The sequence below is a fragment of the Nothoprocta perdicaria genome, unplaced genomic scaffold (assembly GCF_003342845.1).
Source record: "Nothoprocta perdicaria isolate Ctin4 unplaced genomic scaffold, notPer1 scaffold_376, whole genome shotgun sequence".
NCBI lineage: Eukaryota > Metazoa > Chordata > Aves > Tinamiformes > Tinamidae > Nothoprocta > Nothoprocta perdicaria.
In genome coordinates, this window is record NW_020455617.1 from 481,045 (window position 1) to 499,901 (window position 18,857).

The 18,857-nt window shown below is 46.0% G+C and overlaps 1 protein-coding gene across 1 annotated transcript; it reads right to left on the reverse strand.

Moving 5' to 3' along the window:
* Positions 1 to 2,266: 2,266 nt before the first annotated feature.
* On the reverse strand, positions 2,267 to 15,599 carry PPM1K (protein phosphatase, Mg2+/Mn2+ dependent 1K). Its single transcript, XM_026044665.1, has 6 exons — positions 15,051 to 15,599; positions 14,465 to 14,565; positions 8,148 to 8,313; positions 7,497 to 7,641; positions 6,698 to 6,832; positions 2,267 to 6,256 (listed from the first exon to the last, which is right to left on the reverse strand). The coding sequence occupies exons 1-6, from the start codon at positions 15,488 to 15,490 to the stop codon at positions 6,125 to 6,127; spliced, it is 1,119 nt and encodes a 372-aa protein (XP_025900450.1). The 5' UTR covers positions 15,491 to 15,599; the 3' UTR covers positions 2,267 to 6,124.
* Positions 15,600 to 18,857: the final 3,258 nt, after the last annotated feature.

Here is an 18,857-nt window from a genome sequence, read left to right on the forward strand (position 1 = left end):
ATGAGGATCCCAAGGACTCTCCCATCCCAGGCAGCCCAAGCGGCAGCCTGGAGCAAGGCCAGGTGTATTAATACCACGAGAGGGGGCTCCAAGCTAGACAGAGAAACACATCATGGTGGCACCCGGCTTGTGACTCGCACGGTCAACCACATGAGGCCAGGACAGCAGTGACTGCAGTAGGTATCCAGACCTTGCTTGCTGGTTAGGTATAATCTGTTCCAGCTCCTGTCCGAGAGTTATATTATCTATAAATCTCCCAGCTATTTAATCCAGCTAGCCTGGGAGAGGGAGAGGTAAAAGAAGCCTGCTAGTAAAATATGACAAATATTTCAAATATGGCATGATGTTTAAAAAAGCCCCGTGTTTCATTTAAGGAAGAATGTTGCTGTGCAAAGAGTCACATGCTGCTGCTGTTTTTGCATTAGAAATGCTGCTGGTGGTTGCTCTTCACCTTGTGACAGTAACTAGAGGAATCCAGAGATGAGCAGAGAATGATGAAAATGCTGAAGTTGTTCTGAGACCTTTGGAATTAATTTCTCTTGAGTTTATTCTGTGATGCAGTAATAGAAGTTTTCTTTAGGTGCCAGGRACAACAGCATCAGTTAAGATTTCTCTTTGCATAGGGTAGGTTTCATTACATAGGTTGGGTTTCACTGAAAGCTGCTCTTTTGCTGCTTTTCTGCTACTGCAGAGTGTTGCTRTGTTCATAAAATGCTTGCAGTAGGAATATCTGAGGGCATTGAAGATGGTTGCGACCAGAGAGCAAGGAGGGACAGTAATTAGCTGTTCTGGCAAGAAGGKCAGGTATCAAAATGGCGCAGCTTAGGCTTCGCAGCTAAAGTAAAAGGCCTGGCCTTCAAAAATGTTGTTTGTTGGGGAYCTGCAGCAAGTCTGTAGCTGCCTGGCACTGGGGAGGAGGTTTTATAGACTGAAAAAAACGCAGGTTTTGTTCTGTGCAAAGGCCAGGGCCCACTGTGCTGTTACCGAGCTTGGGGCCAGTCTGCTCTGACTATAATTTCTTCAGCTGCAGTTATGCTGAACAGTTCGGATGGGTTTGGAAGCTGCTTTCTACACTCAGAGTGTTTGGTGCTCTACCTCGCTGTAAAAAAATGTGCATTTTTAAGGGTAAAGAGCAGCTGAACAGGTGCCTGGCTCACGTGAGYGCGCAGTGAGTCACTGCTGCTCGCAGTGCTGTAGAGAGGAGGAGGATGGAAATGAGCCTGGAATCAGCACTGAGCTGCCAGGAGCTGAATCCTGCCAGCTGGGCAGTTGGGAGTGTCGTGACACGGCGCTGAGCACACGCCTGGCGCGCAGAGCTCGGGAGAAGGGAGCCCCAGGCGCTGGCCGGGCCCGCAGCCCTGCTGAGGCCCTCGGTGCTGACAGCAAGGGCAGCCGGCAGGGAATGCAGGGAGTCTTCCATGTGCCGATCCACGTGGGAAGCCAAGAAGTTGTTGCCGCCTGGAGAGCAGTTTGAAAAGAAGGGAAAGGGGAAAACCAGGCTGGCTGAGAGACGGAGGCTGACCAAATCCGGCCGATTTGCAGCCCAGGGGCTTCAGTTGAGGGAGATGAAGTCGGGCAGGGAAACACCGGGGCACTCCTGGGCCGCGGCCGCCCTCCTCCTGCTATAAATTAACCAGCAGGTCACAGGGACGCTCATTAATGGACAAATGCTCCGGTTAGAGCGTAACCTGGCAGCCCTGTCGCGGCTACCGCGGCAAAAGCCGGCGGGCTTCTCTGCACGGTCATCTCAAAAAACGCACCGAGCTGAGCGCTGCCTTCTGCGGCCTCGTCTGCATAGTGCTCAGCAAGGTGCTCATTGCTTGGTATTGTAATAAATCAAAATATAAAAAAGGCGGCAAAAATAGCAAGTCAGGCAGCACCTGTGGCCCTGATGCCAAAGCCCATGTGGGCACAGGGACAGGTACATTGCACTGGCTGTCACTGGGTGAATCACATTGTAAGCTAAACCTTGGTCATCGAAAGCTTTTTAGGGCAGAGCCTATGGCTGCAGCCAATGGGGCACCTGTGCTAGCTCTTGGGAAAGAAACTGTCCTGGTGATAGGAGATTAGGTAGGAGAAGAGAAACAGATCCGCAGTGGCAGAAGTCTGGGAGCCAAAWCTTTATTCAAAGATCTTTTAAGGTTTCCAGCACAGCCCCATCTGCTCAAATGAGGATTTAAAACTATAAAGACAAACATTAAAAAAAAAAAAAGCAAAATGGATATTTCTATAAAATTAAGTAGATTAATTATGAACACTGATAACATGAAACCACAGAAATTCCACACAGTCCTAAGGCAAACTATGCAAYGAGTGTACACAATTGCACTTTAGTCTGTATAAAGTTGGGATGTGCAGAGCTTCCCAAGTACTTGATATACCAGGTAAAGAGGACACCCCACGGGGTATCTCTGCACTGAGAAGAGCAGCTTCACAACCAGGAGAGTTGCAATCTGATACATTCGGCTTGTTCGGGAGGTGACCAAAGGACCAAAGAGTCCCCAAATGATTTGAGTTTAACACGAGTTAATTGTAAGTGAGTTTCACTGGTGCCTCTTGTTTCCTGCTTCTCGCTCAGCTAGAAACCCCAAGGCCTTGGACCACTGCACATCTGAGCCAGAATGGGTGACCTGATGTCTGTGGATGTCCTACGGTGAGTCTAACTTTCCACCCATTTTCATTTCCTAAAAAAAAATCCCAAGCAAGAACTATTGCTGCTTTCCTTCTGCACTCCTGTTTTCAACCACTGCTCCGGGATTGTTCACAGAGATTTTCAGACCAAAAGGAACTGACTGTAAGTGGATGTCTGTATAAAACAGACTACCCCTCRCCCCTCTATGAGTGCTGGGCCCGGTGCTTGTGCACCTTCCTGGGAGACACCTCGCCCAGCTCAAGGCTGCCAGGTTTCTACCACGTTCCCTCTATAACGCACACAACCCTACTTTCTGAGGGGAGAAGGCAAGCTGAAACTCCCTTTACAATCTCAGCACCTCCCCTAGTATGTCCTCCAAAACTATGAGGCCATAAAGATGCCTTCCGTGTCACAGTAAAAGGGAATAACTAGCTGGGCAAGATTCTTTGCCTTTCTTGGCCTCTAGGCCAGTCTCCTGCAGCGCCTGTACCGAGTATTTCCTTTGCTGAGCGTTCCCCACTGCTCCAGAGCGAGTGCTCAGGACAGAAAATACTTCTTGCCAGATCTGGTGGCGTTCAGAACCTAGCCCTAAAAAGGTAGGAAAAATCAAACATTTGTTCCTGTTTGCTCAGCAGGTCACCCTTAATGTTCAGGTTGGTCTGTAATAAAAAATAATATATTAATTTTGTTGATGTACGTGAAAGAGAGCTAGAGAGTGAATTCTACTTAATTTGATTCAAAACGGAAGACATATATAGTGATCCTGTAATAGTAAAGCTCCTCTGGTGGGCAACTGTCATTAGAAAGGCAGTTTGCTTTTGTTCCTCAGTTTAAAAGGATCTGTTAGGCAAGACTCAGCCCCCAAAGTGAATTGCAAAAAACAGTAGTTTGTTCTAATAGCTCCGTCACCAAAGAAAACAAGGGTTTTTCCTGACACCTTGGAGAAGAAGGTTTGTTGCAGTTGCCATTGAATCCCAGGGGAGTTCACACTGGCCTTTGCTTCATAAAGCAGAACTGCGGTTCAGGAGAACAGCCCTCTTGTCGGAGGTCTGTGCAGAACAGTTTTACAGCACGTTTTGCASTGTTATTCATTACCTTGGCATTCATTAGCTTGGCAAGTATCCAGCACTGCTCTAACACACACACTTAAAAAGCAGAACGTGTTTATGAGCAACACCCCCAGCGCCCGTGGTACCTTCTGTCTTGATAGATGGCTCGCTGGCCGAGCAAGAAATGAGCAGCATTTGGAAGGAAACAGCAGCACTGGAGCCTGTCCAAATCCCAACACCACTCATGCCTGGCTGCCATCTGATAGCAAATCCACCCCCACAGCAAATCCCACCCCAGAGCTTGCCTYCAGCTCCGCACTGTGCGCAGAGCCGGGCTGGTGCCTGCTGCAGTTAACCCCTTCCTGGGAACTCTGGGGATTGCTGTTGAGCAAATAGGTTTTTCTGCAGGAGAGACTCCCAGCTGTTGACACCGCAGCACAGGCTGGCCATAAGACAGGCCCAGTTCTCTGAACCTCTCTGTTAAGGAGTAGCTCTCCTTGAGCGCTCAGGGAAGTCATGCTTGGCCAAACTCAGGATCACCGCAGTCATTCTGGCTTCGGGTGACAACCCAAACCCAGAAAAACTGAGGAGAGAGAAGGGATCACAGCTGTAAACCAGTAATACGCTCAGTACAGAGGCCTCGGTAATAGCATCATGTACAACAGAGTTTTACAAATACTGTTTCACAAACTCTTCATACATATAAACCAAATATACACATTATAGACACCATATAATACAGCAAGCGATGGGACAAAGCCGGCCTATTCTCCACACACCAAGTACTCACTGCTCTCAGCACAACACTGTGCTCTGTGGGGTGCTCCCAAGCCTTCAGAGGGAGGCAAAGAAAACACATGGAATGGTTGCATAACGTGTAACCCTGGGCCCAGAAAGGGCTGAAGAAACAAAGACGCATCCTTCCTGCTGGAAAACAAGAATCAGACGAGGCATCGCAGAAATACTTTTTTCTTCCTTAAAGGTGACTCTATATGAGGCAATTTCCCTTATTTCTTGGTTTGCTTTTACAATTGTTCTGTTGGAAACATTCCCAGGCTGGAAAGGACTGTTGCAAAGGAGAAAAGAGCCCTCTTTTTCTCTACCCCCATGTCCTTACAGCAGGGTGAGTCAGAGGCCAAGGGAGCTGTACCCTGCTTTGGAGCGGAGGAAGACCAAGGTCCGCCGGCGCAGACCTTCAGCCGCTGCCTACGTTCGACCCACGGTCCCTCCCTCAGCAGCAGCCCGAGCTGGCCCGGGGCTCTGGCTCCTTGTGCCTCAGTGGACACGGACTCCCTCCAAAAAGGGAAGAGGAAATGGACATTCTTTCTGTAAGCACAAAAATACCCTTTTGCTGGCCGAGGATCTGGCATCTGCTATCTGGCACCACCCAGAGCTCAGCAAAATTATGCTGCCAGAATCCTCTCCTTTCCCTAGCTTATTTGCTCCGTGCATTTTACAGCTCCCTGTACACCGTGAGGATACACAGGGGGTCACAACAAACTAAAAACTTTCCGTGGAGGGCAGGGTGTTTTACTTATGAAGAAAAACATCCAAAGAATCTTGAGGTGAAAATTCCTTCAAATTAGCTTAAAAAAAAAAGAAACAAAAAAGAAAATCAGGCTGATGGAGTCTCTGGATTTCAAAAATGTGCAGTTTCCCTCCTATGTGCTTGTATCAAGCACTAGCACACCAAAGAGAACAGAGAAAGGGGGCTGCTACGTGGTCCACAGAGACTGCATAGGCTTCAGATCCAAGGGAGATATTCCCTTTCCGCAGTGCACTCCATGCCCTGGGAGCCAGAGGACCCCAACTCCCAGAAGCAAAAGCCCTGCAAAGCGACACTTTCTTAGGAAAAATGTCAGCTGCACCCAGGGCCATCGGCCTCAGGATTGAAGCCCAGGCTGACGACGTCCTTAAACTTCCCCCTTACTTTTCACCTGCTTCTCCTGAAGCACAGAGGAATTTTGGGTGGCTGTGTAGCAGAGGAAGACAACTAATCTGCCTTCTGTCTTGCTACGAAAACTGTGCGTTTGTTCCCCTCTGTTACTGTACAAAGAAACTGGCGGATGGCTCAGAGTCTCAGACTTTCACAGCTGCTAAATAATTAAGGGTCCTAGGTAAGATATGTTGCCATGAAACTACTGTGCAAAACCTCCAGCCTAGAGTGAAAGCCCGGAAGCTTGTCTACATGAACAAAGTGGTGTGAAGAGCTGCTAGGACCAGAACTACGAAGACATAATAGCTGCCTCAACGCTGATTCGAATAAATAAGTGGTGAAACACGGTCAGCCATAAGCAACTACAAGGCGTTGCCCATGATGGGAGCAGCAGCATCTTCTATAACACTGAGAAGAGATGGACAAGACAGTGAGTGAACCTATGAGCAGACGGATGTGTTCTGCTGCAGCACTCCGTGTCCAGAGTAGGACAAGACGGTCGTGTCCTCATGCCCATCTCCCGCTGGAGGCGAAGCTGCGGCTGAAGGAGAAGTTGATCTCGCCACTTTTGTATTTACCCCACGCTCCAAAGGGCACTATGACAATGGTGCTGTTGTCCTCGGTGCCATACTGGATTGCCTGAGGGGAGAAAGCAACCATCAGCATTGGAACCCTGTGGTTTCTGTGACGGGGAAACAAGGACCAGGCTCCAGACGGGACAACGGGCCACAAGGCCCTACGCTCCCTTGCGTCCTGTCAGCTCTGGCACTGTGGGCTCCTGTAGGCCATTGAGCTTTCTATATGACATGTCACTGTGAGAAACTCTAGTAAGTATTTCCCACTGCCATCTMTGCTCATAACTGGAATAAACTGCAGTTACAGTCCCTGTGTAGTTCAGTGGATCACGACCTACCAGTATAAACTGATGTCCTAGCAAGGCTGTGGCAAGGTCCAGGGAAAGAAAAGGACAGGCACTCRGAGCTGTGACCGTCTCAGCCAGCACAGTTAAATCATGAGCCTAAGCTCCAGTTCAGCTGCAGGAGCAGCCGTGCTTGGGTGCCGCGAGAGCCCTGCCTTTACCTGCTCCGTCACCACGTGGGCTGCCTCGGCAGGGTCGTGGCACTGGTTAATGAAGTCACAGATCTCCTGGCTGTTCACCATGAAGTTAATGCCGTCCGTGGTAAGGACCAGGAAGCTGTCGTCTGCGTGGTGCAACTGCAACAAAGACACACAGGTTGGGTGAATATTAACGGAGCAGGGCAAGGTAAAATGTCTTTGTTTTTTTCCCCCCCTCTGTTGCAAAGTGCTTTTTCTGAGGTTGCTGCATGTTCCTCTGCTTTCTGCACAAGCACTAACAGGCACCCTTCCACTCCTCGTAGCCTAGGGCTGCTCTTTGAATTCTCCAGCATGTGCATCAGAAACAGACTGTGTTACAGCTGCTGCAGGAAAACATTTTAAAGGGCTTTCGGTTCTAGAAAATAACCCTCTGACTATTCGGAGGCCAAAAGCCCAGATGCATACCCTGCCTTCCTTAAAAGGAGGATTTCAAGGCAGACATGGTCATCTCACTAAACTCTGGTCTAGTGGGCAGGTTTTGTGTTTCCTTCCTTCCTTCCCTTCCTTCCCCCATGTCTGATAATATGATWAGTTGCATTTAAAAGTTAGTTTGGCTGACTTTATTATCAGGAATATTTATTTATGCCTTCTATCCCAGTAGTGCCAATCTGAAAGGACTTTGGAATTAGTCTCTRGTTTCTTTGCCACAGTTGAAAGTCAAAGCTTGGCCATGGGGTTCCCACTGGATACCTCCTGCATCAGATACCTGCGTGGCCCCTTAATCCAGATGTTGCTGTTCCTGTTTAACCAGGCCTTCTTTTACCTGAACCCGTTTTGTTTCTGGCTGGGCTATCACACCACTGTTTTTAAGATCCAAATCTCCTATGCTCCGTGTCATTGCTAGTCTACCATTCACATGGGGTTGTCCCAAGCTGTTCCAGGCAACGAAGCCACCGCACTTCCTAATCCTGTCCAGGGGAAAGAGAGAAAGGAAACTGGAATTAGTGATTCTGATTATCATCCCTAGCTGCAATTTCTACCACTATCTGCAGAGGCAGAATGGGGTAGGGAGGACCTGAACTGGGAACTGAGAGTTGGCTTTTGCTGTCTGAAGTGCTCCAAGGAAGGGATGTGGATTTGCAGGCTAAAACCCAATCTGGCAGCCCTAGTACATGGCTTCAAATCTTAGCTCAAACTTGGCAGTTTTGGACAAGGCCTTGAGCCCAGTCCTGCACAGATTTCATTACCATAACAATTTATGCTCACGTATTTTTCCCCAGATGCTCAATCCTCTAAACTGACATRAGCAAAGTAGAGTTGTGCCACCTTTTGCTAGATGTCATTTCCAGACATTTTGTTCAATTATGGTTTGTTCGGTTTTTTTTCCAGGCCCAACCCAGCTGCAGAACAGGAACAAAAGCACAGCCTGACCAAGGCCAGGCCCAGGAAAGCCACAGAATCAGCTGCCAGGTACCTTTCCTTCTCCTCCTTCCTTTCTGGAGTATGGTCAATGGTGAGTTTCATGGCTTTTCCCTTTCGACACAGCAGTGCCCGGCTGTCTCCCACACTTGCCACCACCAGCTCAATCCCATCCCGGAGCAGAGCCACTGTTGCAGTGGTCCCAGCATTCATCACAGTCGCTATAAACATCACACCAAAAAAAAGAGGAAGGTTTAAAACCGCCCCGACGCATAATACCATGTATAACAAAGCAAGAGTACCAACTGATAAAACAAAGACAACCTGTGCTCTATGTTATCAGAAAGTAAATGCTTTAAGGTTTAAATTAAAGTTATATTCCAAAAGTACAGCAAAAAAACATGCATGTAGGGGTAGGCAGAAGAGATGGAGTGGAAAGGGTGAGTATTTCTCTGCAACAACATGGCTCCATGCAAGAGGGCGAGTGGAATAAAAGCACTATCAAGGAAGGTAGTTTCTTTCCAGGTTGTAGCAAACATGTTTTCTGTTCCAATAGCGCATCTGAAGATACCGGGCTATCATTTTCATGCCTGAGCACAGKGACTACAGTGTTCAGTGCTCTTATGGTGTTGCCCACCATAAACCTGATGAATTTTCCCCTCTGTTTGGAGGTGAAGTAGGCAATTCACTAACACTGGATGTAGCTGCAYGTAGTTTCTCTAGAGGAGAGCCTCCCCTGCCCCAGTCCCTGGGATACTCCGGTTGCTCTCCCAGCTGTTACAGTCTCCCTTTGCAGAGATTCCCCCAGACTTGCCAAAAGGCCGAGGGTTCAGCCAGAAGTCACTGGCCTTTTYCAGAAGGGGCCTCTGCTCTTTTCAAACCCTGTCAATCTGCTGGAGGTCCCAGTCTGGAGGTGAAGCTGGATCCTGCCTGGCCTTGCACCTGCAAACTSAGCCGCTCGCCTGGCCCCGGTCCTCCGGGCAATCTGCCATGGGCACTGGTAGGATCGCTTGAAGGAGATATAARTCCCCTGTCTAAAGGGCAAGACAGTCTCCCAGCTGCTGCCCTCTTGTCTTGCCAGGCGCACGAGTAATCTGAGCTGCCTAGCTGTGTTTAGGGTCCTGGCTGGATTAGAACTCATCTAAGGCCTTCTGGTTTCAATTTCATCCTCTTGCTGGAAAGATCTTCCCTCCACACTTTTTCTAGAGCTCAGCTACAACTCCGGGCGCTGCCTCCTGGGGCCCTGCAGCTCTGAGCCAGGGCCTTGGTGAGCCTGGGATCTCGCTGTCTTCCCCCCAGCCCCGTGAGCGCTCAGCAGCCCTGGCAAACTGGGCTCGAAGGAAATTCAAGATGCACAAAGCCCTGAGAGATGCATTGAGCCTTGTTGTAACGTGAAAGCAGTGAGCTGATGAATCAAAAAAAAAAAAAAAAAAAAGCTCGCGAAATAGTCTAAACTAGGCTTGTGGTATTCTTTTAAACAGGTATTATTACGGCTGTGAAGACTTGGTTTAGCTGTACACTTAGCCAAAATGTTGATCGTGAGCATCAGCCATCTCCACGTGCCATCTTGGGCTACGATATGGCTGCTGTGAAGACCACAACGTCCAACACCACGAATTCAGGTAAGCACTAGTACCCCGTTTCTAATCCGAAGCAAGGACTACTCTGGTGCAGGCTCACTTTGAGGTATGTTACAAAAGTAAGAACACTATGATTAGGAATTTTAGTAGAGCCAGTAAAATACCTSTTTTAGCTAAATAATTCAAGTTAAATGAAAATCCTATAAGAAACTACTTTTTATTTCACAGAAAATACATTTTATTTAGAAATTAAAATGCATAAGGGACTGCTATATTCACCGTAATGAACAGTGTCCCATATCATTCCTTGTTTTTGGAACAATGCTGATAAATAAATGCTACCCTTGTAAAAGGCGAGATTGGTAGGGTTTAAACCATGAATAACCTTAAGCATTTGGTCACTCAGGTGAATATACATCTTTAAAGAGCAAATTTACAAAACCAAAAGAGCTGCTACCACCACGTCAAGCAGTGTTATCAAAGAACCAGTCACAGATACTGTGCAGGCAATTTATATTAATTTATGCTTTACAGATGTTTATTAGTTAAATGCTATTGCTTAGAAAAAGGAATTCCACTCATGTTCTCTTCCCTGGATCTAGTTCATGGCCTGGGGAAAGGAGCAATATGGATTTAGCTAGCGTAGAGGAATTACCTGATTTTTAGGACAGTTCCAAAACACAGGAATGATGATGGGATACAAGGTCTAATGTTTTACTGCTACTGCTTCTAGATTATTTAATAATATCTTGCATCAACACATACATTGTTTTAACAACTRAAGAGTTTATTTGCTCTTACTAACAATATCACTATGTAACTAAGATCTTTCAATAGGTTCTTAACACTCACTGGACAATTTTTACTGCAAGTCATCTCAACTAATGTGACAAAGAGGATGTGGGAACCTTCCAGTAGTCCAGGCTAGGAACCGCCGGACTCCTTCACCTGGGACAAAATTAAGCAGATCTCTCTTTCCACTGAAGCCCAGCATATAGTGTCCAGGGCCTCCAGTTCTAGAGCTGCTCACCAGGTACAGTGTCTGCCACAAATAACATGTACACAGAGGCAAAGAGGAAATTCACCCAGGGACTTTGTTCAAACACAATGAACCTGCAACACTGGAGATGAGAGAACAAGGGCTGCAAAACCGCAGTGTTCGCTTTGGGTTTGCCTGCACTGTCTTTTGCAGGTGGTAGAGGAAGTCCTGGCGAGTTGTGCAGCGTTCAGTTTGGCCACACTCCAGTATGGCCCAATCTGTTTCTCGTGCAGATTTATATATAAATCAAAATTTAGGGGTGGCAGGGAAGGGCACTTGAGAAAAGTGCCAACGTGAGGTCATTTTAAATGCACTGAACAGAAACATATGGCTTCACCCGAGCCATGGGAAAACATGCAAAATAAACACTCCCATACTACTGTAATCAGTATCTTCTAACTTGATTAGATAATAACCAGGACCTGCAGATAAAAGGCTGTCTTTTTAATGATGGCTTAATGCAATATKTAAGTATAGTTTCTGCAGCTCTCTCTTTTCCTCAGTGTTGCAGGTTAACATATTCAAAGAAAGAATCATCACATTTTTGAACGGTAGCTTTAAAACTTTTTCTTTCAATTATTTTCACAAGACTATTGCTATTTGCTCAGCCTGCCARTGCCTTTTCTGCATTCAGAGTCAACACTTGGCTGCATTTTAATAAGGTGGCTATTCCAGAAGTGAGTGGCCAGTGCAATTAGAATTGAATGCACTGAACATGGGGGCTGATGGAAAGATGCTCTGTTGCTGTCTTCCGTTACTAGCTTGTGCCCAGCACTGAATGCAATGAATAGCAGCAGAAGGACACATTAGGCCATGACAGCTGCTCTTCCTTTAGACTAGACTAGTTTTCCAAATACAGCCTTTGTCAGTGTCCTGTTTCTCCGGTGCAATGCTCTAACTTCCAGCTTCCCTTGTTTATTTCTGTTCCTGCTCAGCCTTTACATATAGATTTTTTGTGCTATTCAGAAATACCAGAAAATTTTGTCCATCTGTGGTAATAGTTGTCTCGTGAATAACGAGCATCCTCTGCTGCATCCATACCTAACTTCAGCAGTGATTTAAAAGTGACTGGATGTATTTAAATGTGCGAAGGTGAATGGAAATGCAGGTCTGAAGAGATAGCAGACACCATGCTTCAAGGCTCAGGCAGATCTCCGACCTGTTAACAACTAGAAAGGATAGATGTGGAAGACACATTATCCCAGATCTGCTTACAGCACGTTTCTTATGCGTTTGCGTGAAGCCTCTTGTACTGACCACTATCAGAGGGGATACTGGAGGGGACCACAGGCCAGGACAGCAGTCCAGCGGCACTAGTCATCCTGCACACAAGACACAAGGAGCGATATCGCAACATGCATCTGTAATTTGTCCTGGAAGCTCAAAGAAAGCATGACGTTAGGGATCTTTCAAGTATCCATTCAAATGTTCTGGCACAAGGAAGAGACTGGCAGAAGGCAGTGACCTCAAAGAAAGGGCTAGATGCTCTGAGAATGCCCACCTCTTAGGCTGTTATATTTGTGCTACTTTGTAATACTGTTTAGAGGGAAAAAAAAAAGAATCATAAGCATAATGCTGTCCAAAATACCTGTCATTTTGGCTACTGGAACTTGTCCCAGGAGTCATGCTCCTTCAAACACTTTCGAACACTTTCCAAGTTGGGCATGTGTTGGAAAGGAGAAAATCTGGAGTTCCAGACACAGGGAAAGGAGTGGGCGCTGGCAGAGTGAACTACCAGAGCAACACTAACAATTTTCCACCTTGTCACCTAGAGAAGGGTTTCAAAAGGGAGTCAGTCCTGGGATCCAAGCAGTGTGTTCTGGACACCCAGAGTCCCACCGTCACCACAATTTTGAAGGAGCTCGAGCAATGCTCTTCACAGTCACATCTAGAATAGCCACAATTAATCAGAAATTTTGCTGCCAAACCGAATCTATTTGGAATTAGGCTTCTAACCAGGACACAAGCAAAGCAACTGACTTTTATGCAACTTTCAAAACAACAACAACAAAAATAAGTCAACAAAGTCAACACTAGTCAACAAAGAATTGAGAATTTCAACAGCAGATACATGAGTTCACTTTGTTCATACATCTCTATTTGTCTTTATGTCTTATTACTCCACTTTTTTCCCCTACAGCTTGATTTTCAGCTGGGCACATTCTCATCAACAGGTTAGTGGGACAGGTTGTATAAAATCTACCTAAAGAAGCTCTGGGTACTTGGCAAAACGTGAGGCCTGTGGTTTAAACAGCGTCTTAGACCAATATTTTGTTTGACCTTGGGGTTTTTCAGKGAAGGGAGTTTGTCCAGGTTCTTGTCCCTCTGCTGTCTAGCTGAGAGGTAAATTTGTTGGCMTTGCCACGAGGTAGCCCAGTTCTCATCCAGTTAAACAGTATGGTAATACCCTAGAAGCAGTTCTAAGTATTCACCTTGCTGCAGAACTTGTCTGTGAAATACTCTTGTTATCAGGTTTAGTGAGATTCATGTACAAAATGCTGCATCAGAAACTGTATTTATAATAATCGAAACTAAGTAGGATTTCCAGTTCTGCTTTCAGTTCTGCTTTCTACTTTATTAAGAAATAAAGGTCTTTTAGATGAGCAAAAGCAAGACCTGTCTTGTTAAGAAAGTTTAAAGATTTAATTCTGATTTTTTTTTTTTTTTTTTTTTAAAGATTGATTTTATGGTTTTTTTTTTTTTTTTTTTTTTTTTTTTTTTTTTTTTTTTTTTATGAGTTTTATTTAAGGATTTATGACTTTTTTTTTTTTTCCAGTTCTCAGCTTGTACCAGGTAAGAGAAAGGGTTTACATTAACCACCATGCTGCAGCAGCCAGACTACCTGTCCTGCCAGGAAACATTTCCTAGGAGACTAACCAGGTTTGTGGGGCCGTTTATTAAGCAGAGGAAACAGTTCTAGTAATTTATTGTTTTCATTCAGAAGGAAGGTAACCCAGGAGCACAGTATAATTTCAGTCCTGRGAGGACTTGTTGGGTTTCACTTCTTTCTTAGAGGGAAGACCTTTAAAAATTCTCCTCTTATAAAACAACCTCAGTTGTGTTGCAGCCACCTGCACTGACATGGAAGCAATTTTTTTAAGATGCGTGCAGCTGACTCTTAAAATAGTACCTTAATGCTGAGGAAACTCTAGTGACGAGAACCCGGACCRTAACCTGTCACCTCCCACTTTCCCAAATTTCTCCTTCTAAGCCCTGGCTGCTGTAACTGGCACGTAAGCTGTGTTTAGCCTCTAGACAYATAGACAAGACCCTGATTCACAGCCAAGAGTAAAGAGGCTGCAAGGGCTCATGCCAGCCCTGCCACAGCCAACCTCCTTCTCCAGCTGCCGCCTTATCCTGTGCTATCAGAGCTACTCTTGTCACTCTGTTGTCACATGTTGTTTGCATAGAGGCAACATTCATTGTATTAATTTTGGCCTGCATTCCTCCTGCCGAGTCAGAAAGGGGAACTGCAGGCACTTTCCTTAGAGCACACAAAAACAGCAGCTTTATGTTAAGCTTGAGGTTAATAACTCTCCAATAAATTGCATTTAGAATTTTCCTAGCGTTCTCATCTTAAAAAGGTTCAACATGATTGTTTCATCTGCAGTAAGTGATCAGAGCAAAAGTCGTAGTAAGTAATCTTAAGTAAGATTGCTTTTAAGCACTTTTCAGAAAATCTTAATACAAAACAAGTTGAGCAAATAAAAAGAGACATTTTCCCGTGCCRAAAGCAGAGTGGTTTTTACTTACCGTCAGCAGACAGATGAGCGTGGCTTTCATATGCCTTGTTTATTTCTAGAAAAGCTTTGTTCAAAACACTTTCCAAGTTTTCCTCCTGAGTAAGAAATTCTCTGGAAACAAAATTTAAATATATATATATATATAATAATAATTTATTTCTTGGAAATATTCATCCTTACAAATCTCTTCAGAAGAATTATTTCCTCGCTGCATGCATTCAGTCACAGTTTATTAAATTCAAGTAATATGATGTCATTACTGATTTGCACTGTAAGCAAACCTTAGAGCTTTGCAAATAGATATAAGAGCTTATCACCTTGCTTCTGATCTGCAAAGCTCCAGGAGCACCCTTTCTTGCCCTTGCGYGCATGGTGCAAGAACCACGCAGGGAGGCAGGTTCGTACCCTGTCCAGCACAACAGGGACTGTTCCAGTCCCAAGTTCCCAGAGGATGGGGACAACTAGGGGCAGTCTGTGAGCCTCAGGTTCCTTTTCAGTTCTAAGGCAGGAGGCTCTGCGACTCCGTGCTGCAGACTCAATGCTGCAACTCAATTGCTGCGACTCARATGCCGCGCGTTTGTGCGACGCACACTTACTTAATGTATTTTTCCATATAYTTATCACAGAAGTCAGCTGCCGCTGCGCCACCGTGTCCGTCATACACTGCAAAGTACAGGATGTCGTCCGTGAGCTGAGCGTATTCGAAGCGGTCTTCGTTTTCCTTGCGCTTCCCGATGTGGCTGGCGGAGCCCACGTTGCTCAGGCTCACCTTGGGGATGGGCTTCCCGTACTTGATGCTGGGCGGCAGGAGAATGGGCTCGTCAATGCGGTTGTCCCAGATGCCAAAGGTGTCCCACGTGGCGGGGCGCCCGCTGCCGTCCGCATCGAAGCGGGACGCGCGCCGCTCGGACGTGGAGCCGTAGCCCGCCGCCGGCGGACGCTTCTCGTCTTGCAAGAGGAGGGATGTCAGCAGGGCTCTCCTCCTCGCTTGATATCCTCCGTTTCTAACCAAATTAATTAAGGCAGCTGTTGACATCACTTGTCTTCCCCGAGAGTTGTAGGAATAAAAGAGCAGGACTACAAGATACGCAGCTGCTGGAATGTCTTCAAGAACGCCGAGAGAACTGAGCAGGAAACGAGAAGCACAGGAAGGGGAATTTTGGGTTACCTCATTCAGGAAGCATTTTCACGGCCAGAGCCCGCTGCTCGCACATAGCACAGGCCGCCCCTGAGAAGCTCTCTGCGTGACTCACCACAGAACAATCCTGCACGGCCCAGCCCCCAGCGGAAAGTGCAGATGGGCAGTACTGCAGATAGACCAAGGGAAGGCGTTTCTGCTGAGCACCCACATAACCATACCCCGCGTTTGCAGAGGTCGCAATGGGGCGAACCGTAGCAGTAGTGACTTGGCTCCGTGTCAGCCAAAACGTGAAACCTCTGCCAGGTGAGGGGCAGGATTAGAGTATAACACGTATTTTTCAACATGCAATTGCTAAGCATGTGCACCCTTGCTCCCAGGAGGGACAAATCTATTTGCCTAGATTTTCAAGATTTGACTTCTCAAGCTACGCAAGAAACGTGGCGTTCAAATCTGCCACATTTCTTCAGGACTTCAGCAATGCTTTAAAAGGCAGACTGTAGAGGGATCGGTACGTTTGAGGCTACTCTTAATTGCCCGTTAGGAGCGTGTCCATGGATGTACACTAGTGCACACACAAACTTCCCAAAATCCAACTCCTCTGTTTTGCCTGGCCTCTATTGCACAACCCCAAAATGTATGGCCTTGGCCAGCACAGGCAAGACTGTCTTCCAGCTTCCCTGAGCATTCCTCTAGCCCAAATAGAGGAAAAAAACACCTCCTGGATCTGCACAGATAGAACTGCACCGATGCTGATTCACCTCGCATGCTGAAAGATGCAGAAAGATTTGATTATTTTACTGTTTGTGGAGTAACAGTCAGCCTGATGAAAGTCAAGCATGCCCGGAGGCAATCTGTAATAATCAATGCTGTAGTATCAGATTCATTTGAACTAGACCACGAGGTCACTGTAAATGACTGATTTAAATATTAAATGAGTGATTTCTCATTGCATGGCCAGATGTTTACCAGGGATAGATATTTGCTGACAGCAAAATTATGAGTGAAAGCTGACAGCAACCGTATGCCTCGTTCCCTTATAAAAAGGTGCACTTAAATTCTATGCCATTATAAAGGGATTGAAATATGCAGGCTTAAGGTGAATGCCAATAAATAAGACAGAGTGCTCTGACATAATCCAGAAGCAAAGGCAATAAATAGATCCCAGAGATGCTGCCATTCTTGGCTTGTGGCCCCTCATAGTTGTAATTTCTAGATCCTAATTTTACATCTTAATATGTACTTGTGAAATAATTGTTAAAATTAATTTAAAAAATTCCTACCCAGAAGACATGTGCTTGCAAAAACAATCAAAGGCAGCTTAAGGAGTAGTTATTTCTATTAGAAAACAGCTGTGAACTGAGCATTCTATAAACTCATATTAAACTTGCCATTCACAGCTCAAAACAGTGTTTGAGAAGTTTGTATTTATCTTTCATGCAATCCTTAGAGGAAGAAGGACTTGTTCTTTTAGCATTTGTAGAGTAACAGTCAACCTGATGAAAGTCAAACACGTGGCGGGGGTCAATATTGTTGCACCGGAGTAATGCAGTCTMCCCTACAAGATCACTTAACTAAAACGGATTTAAGCTTTAAATTTGTAATTTTCCATTTGATTGCTGGATATCTGCAACATGTTAATCATTGTGTTTCCCCTTTGCCCTTGAGTCAACGTCCTTACAGGTATTAAAGACTTGCTCACTTTTTTGTCTTGCTCTCTTTTGTCTTGCTCTCTGTCCACACACAAAACAGGAGCATGTTAACTTCCCCCTGGGAAATACAGCACCACACAAGTTGCCAATTTACCAGACCTACCCTTGGTTTCACTTCTGTCACCCCGACAGAAGTGTCAGCTTCCGCTTTATTCACAGTACGAATCATAAGATAATTCAAAAATCCAGAGTTAATTAATATTTCTTTCCTATCATATTCACCTCTCCAAAGCYCACGGCTTCCAGGCACGTATAAATACCGACAAGGCTTTGGCTCTTCAAGTGTCTCTGCAAGCCAGGAATAGGAACCCAGCTGGACATAGAACAAACAGTCTGTGCCTTCATAGCTGATATGAAAGCAAACAGAGAGCAAAGATATGCAGGGAAGGGGGAAAAAAAAGAGAGTATCATAACAATGGWACTGCTGTTAAAGGCAAAATCCATGAGAGAAAGCTATATGGAAATCTTTCTAGAGGTGCTTGATCTGATGTGTACATGTTCAATTTAAAAAACCCATTCCTRTAGGCAAACACAGAAATCTATAGTGGTTAAGGTGAATGATTAAACTATAGCTCAAGTTATGCAGTGCCCTTTCTGCAGGAGGCTGCTTCCTGGCAGATGGAAAATTTCCAGACTGCTAGCCAGAAAGGAAGAAAGGAAGAGAAAATAAATTTACAATTATGAACACATACATATAGCTTGCTTTCCAAACCCTAGAGCTGTAGTCAGTCCTATATGATATTTTTCTAGATTAAGATCTTGTTTTAATAGGCTTTTTAATCCACAGCAACATATTTTTAYCCCCTCACCTGAATAATAAACTGCACTGACGGTGTGGATTTACTGAGAGAGGTTTCTCCTGCTGCTTAGTAATTGCAAATGGGTGCACGATCACCTGAAATACAGACACTCAGTCTATGCTCTGCACCCCAAAAATGTGCTGTTATCTTAGTGTCACTGCAGCCAGTCGGGAAAGCCACTCACTTAACCAGGAAAAGCTTTATTTTTATTATTATTATTATTATATTTTTTGTAATGCAAGCATCTCTTCATGATGGAAGAGATGTCTTCGCTGCAGCCTTTCCCTCCCAGTTCCTATGGAGGGTGATGTAAATCAGGTATCAGAGAGAGGCGCAGATAGGACGCAGGACAGTCCTCACTTCTCCGCTGAGGTCTTTGGTGCGCRAAGGAGTGCGACCTAATGGCTAAATCAGTGGCTTGGGACCAAAGCCTGGATGCTGCTTCTGAAACACCTCCCAGGGCAGCCTTAAGGCAGCGGATAAGATCATTCCAGAATACAAGAAACAGAAGAATAAYAGGGGATATTGCTGCAGGACTTAGATCGGGAAAAGCATTTCCTGGGCTGCCGCCACAGCCCTGTTAATGAAGAAGATCGCGGCGGCAGCACTGCTGTCACTTAGACCGACCCCGGCCCCCTTGAGCCCGGCCTAGCGACAGGTGGGACGGGCAAGGAGCCCCACGGAGGCGCCGCTCGCGCCCTGCCCGGGGCCGCCGCAGCGGCCGGGGCCTCCTCCGGGCGCTGCCGCCGCCGG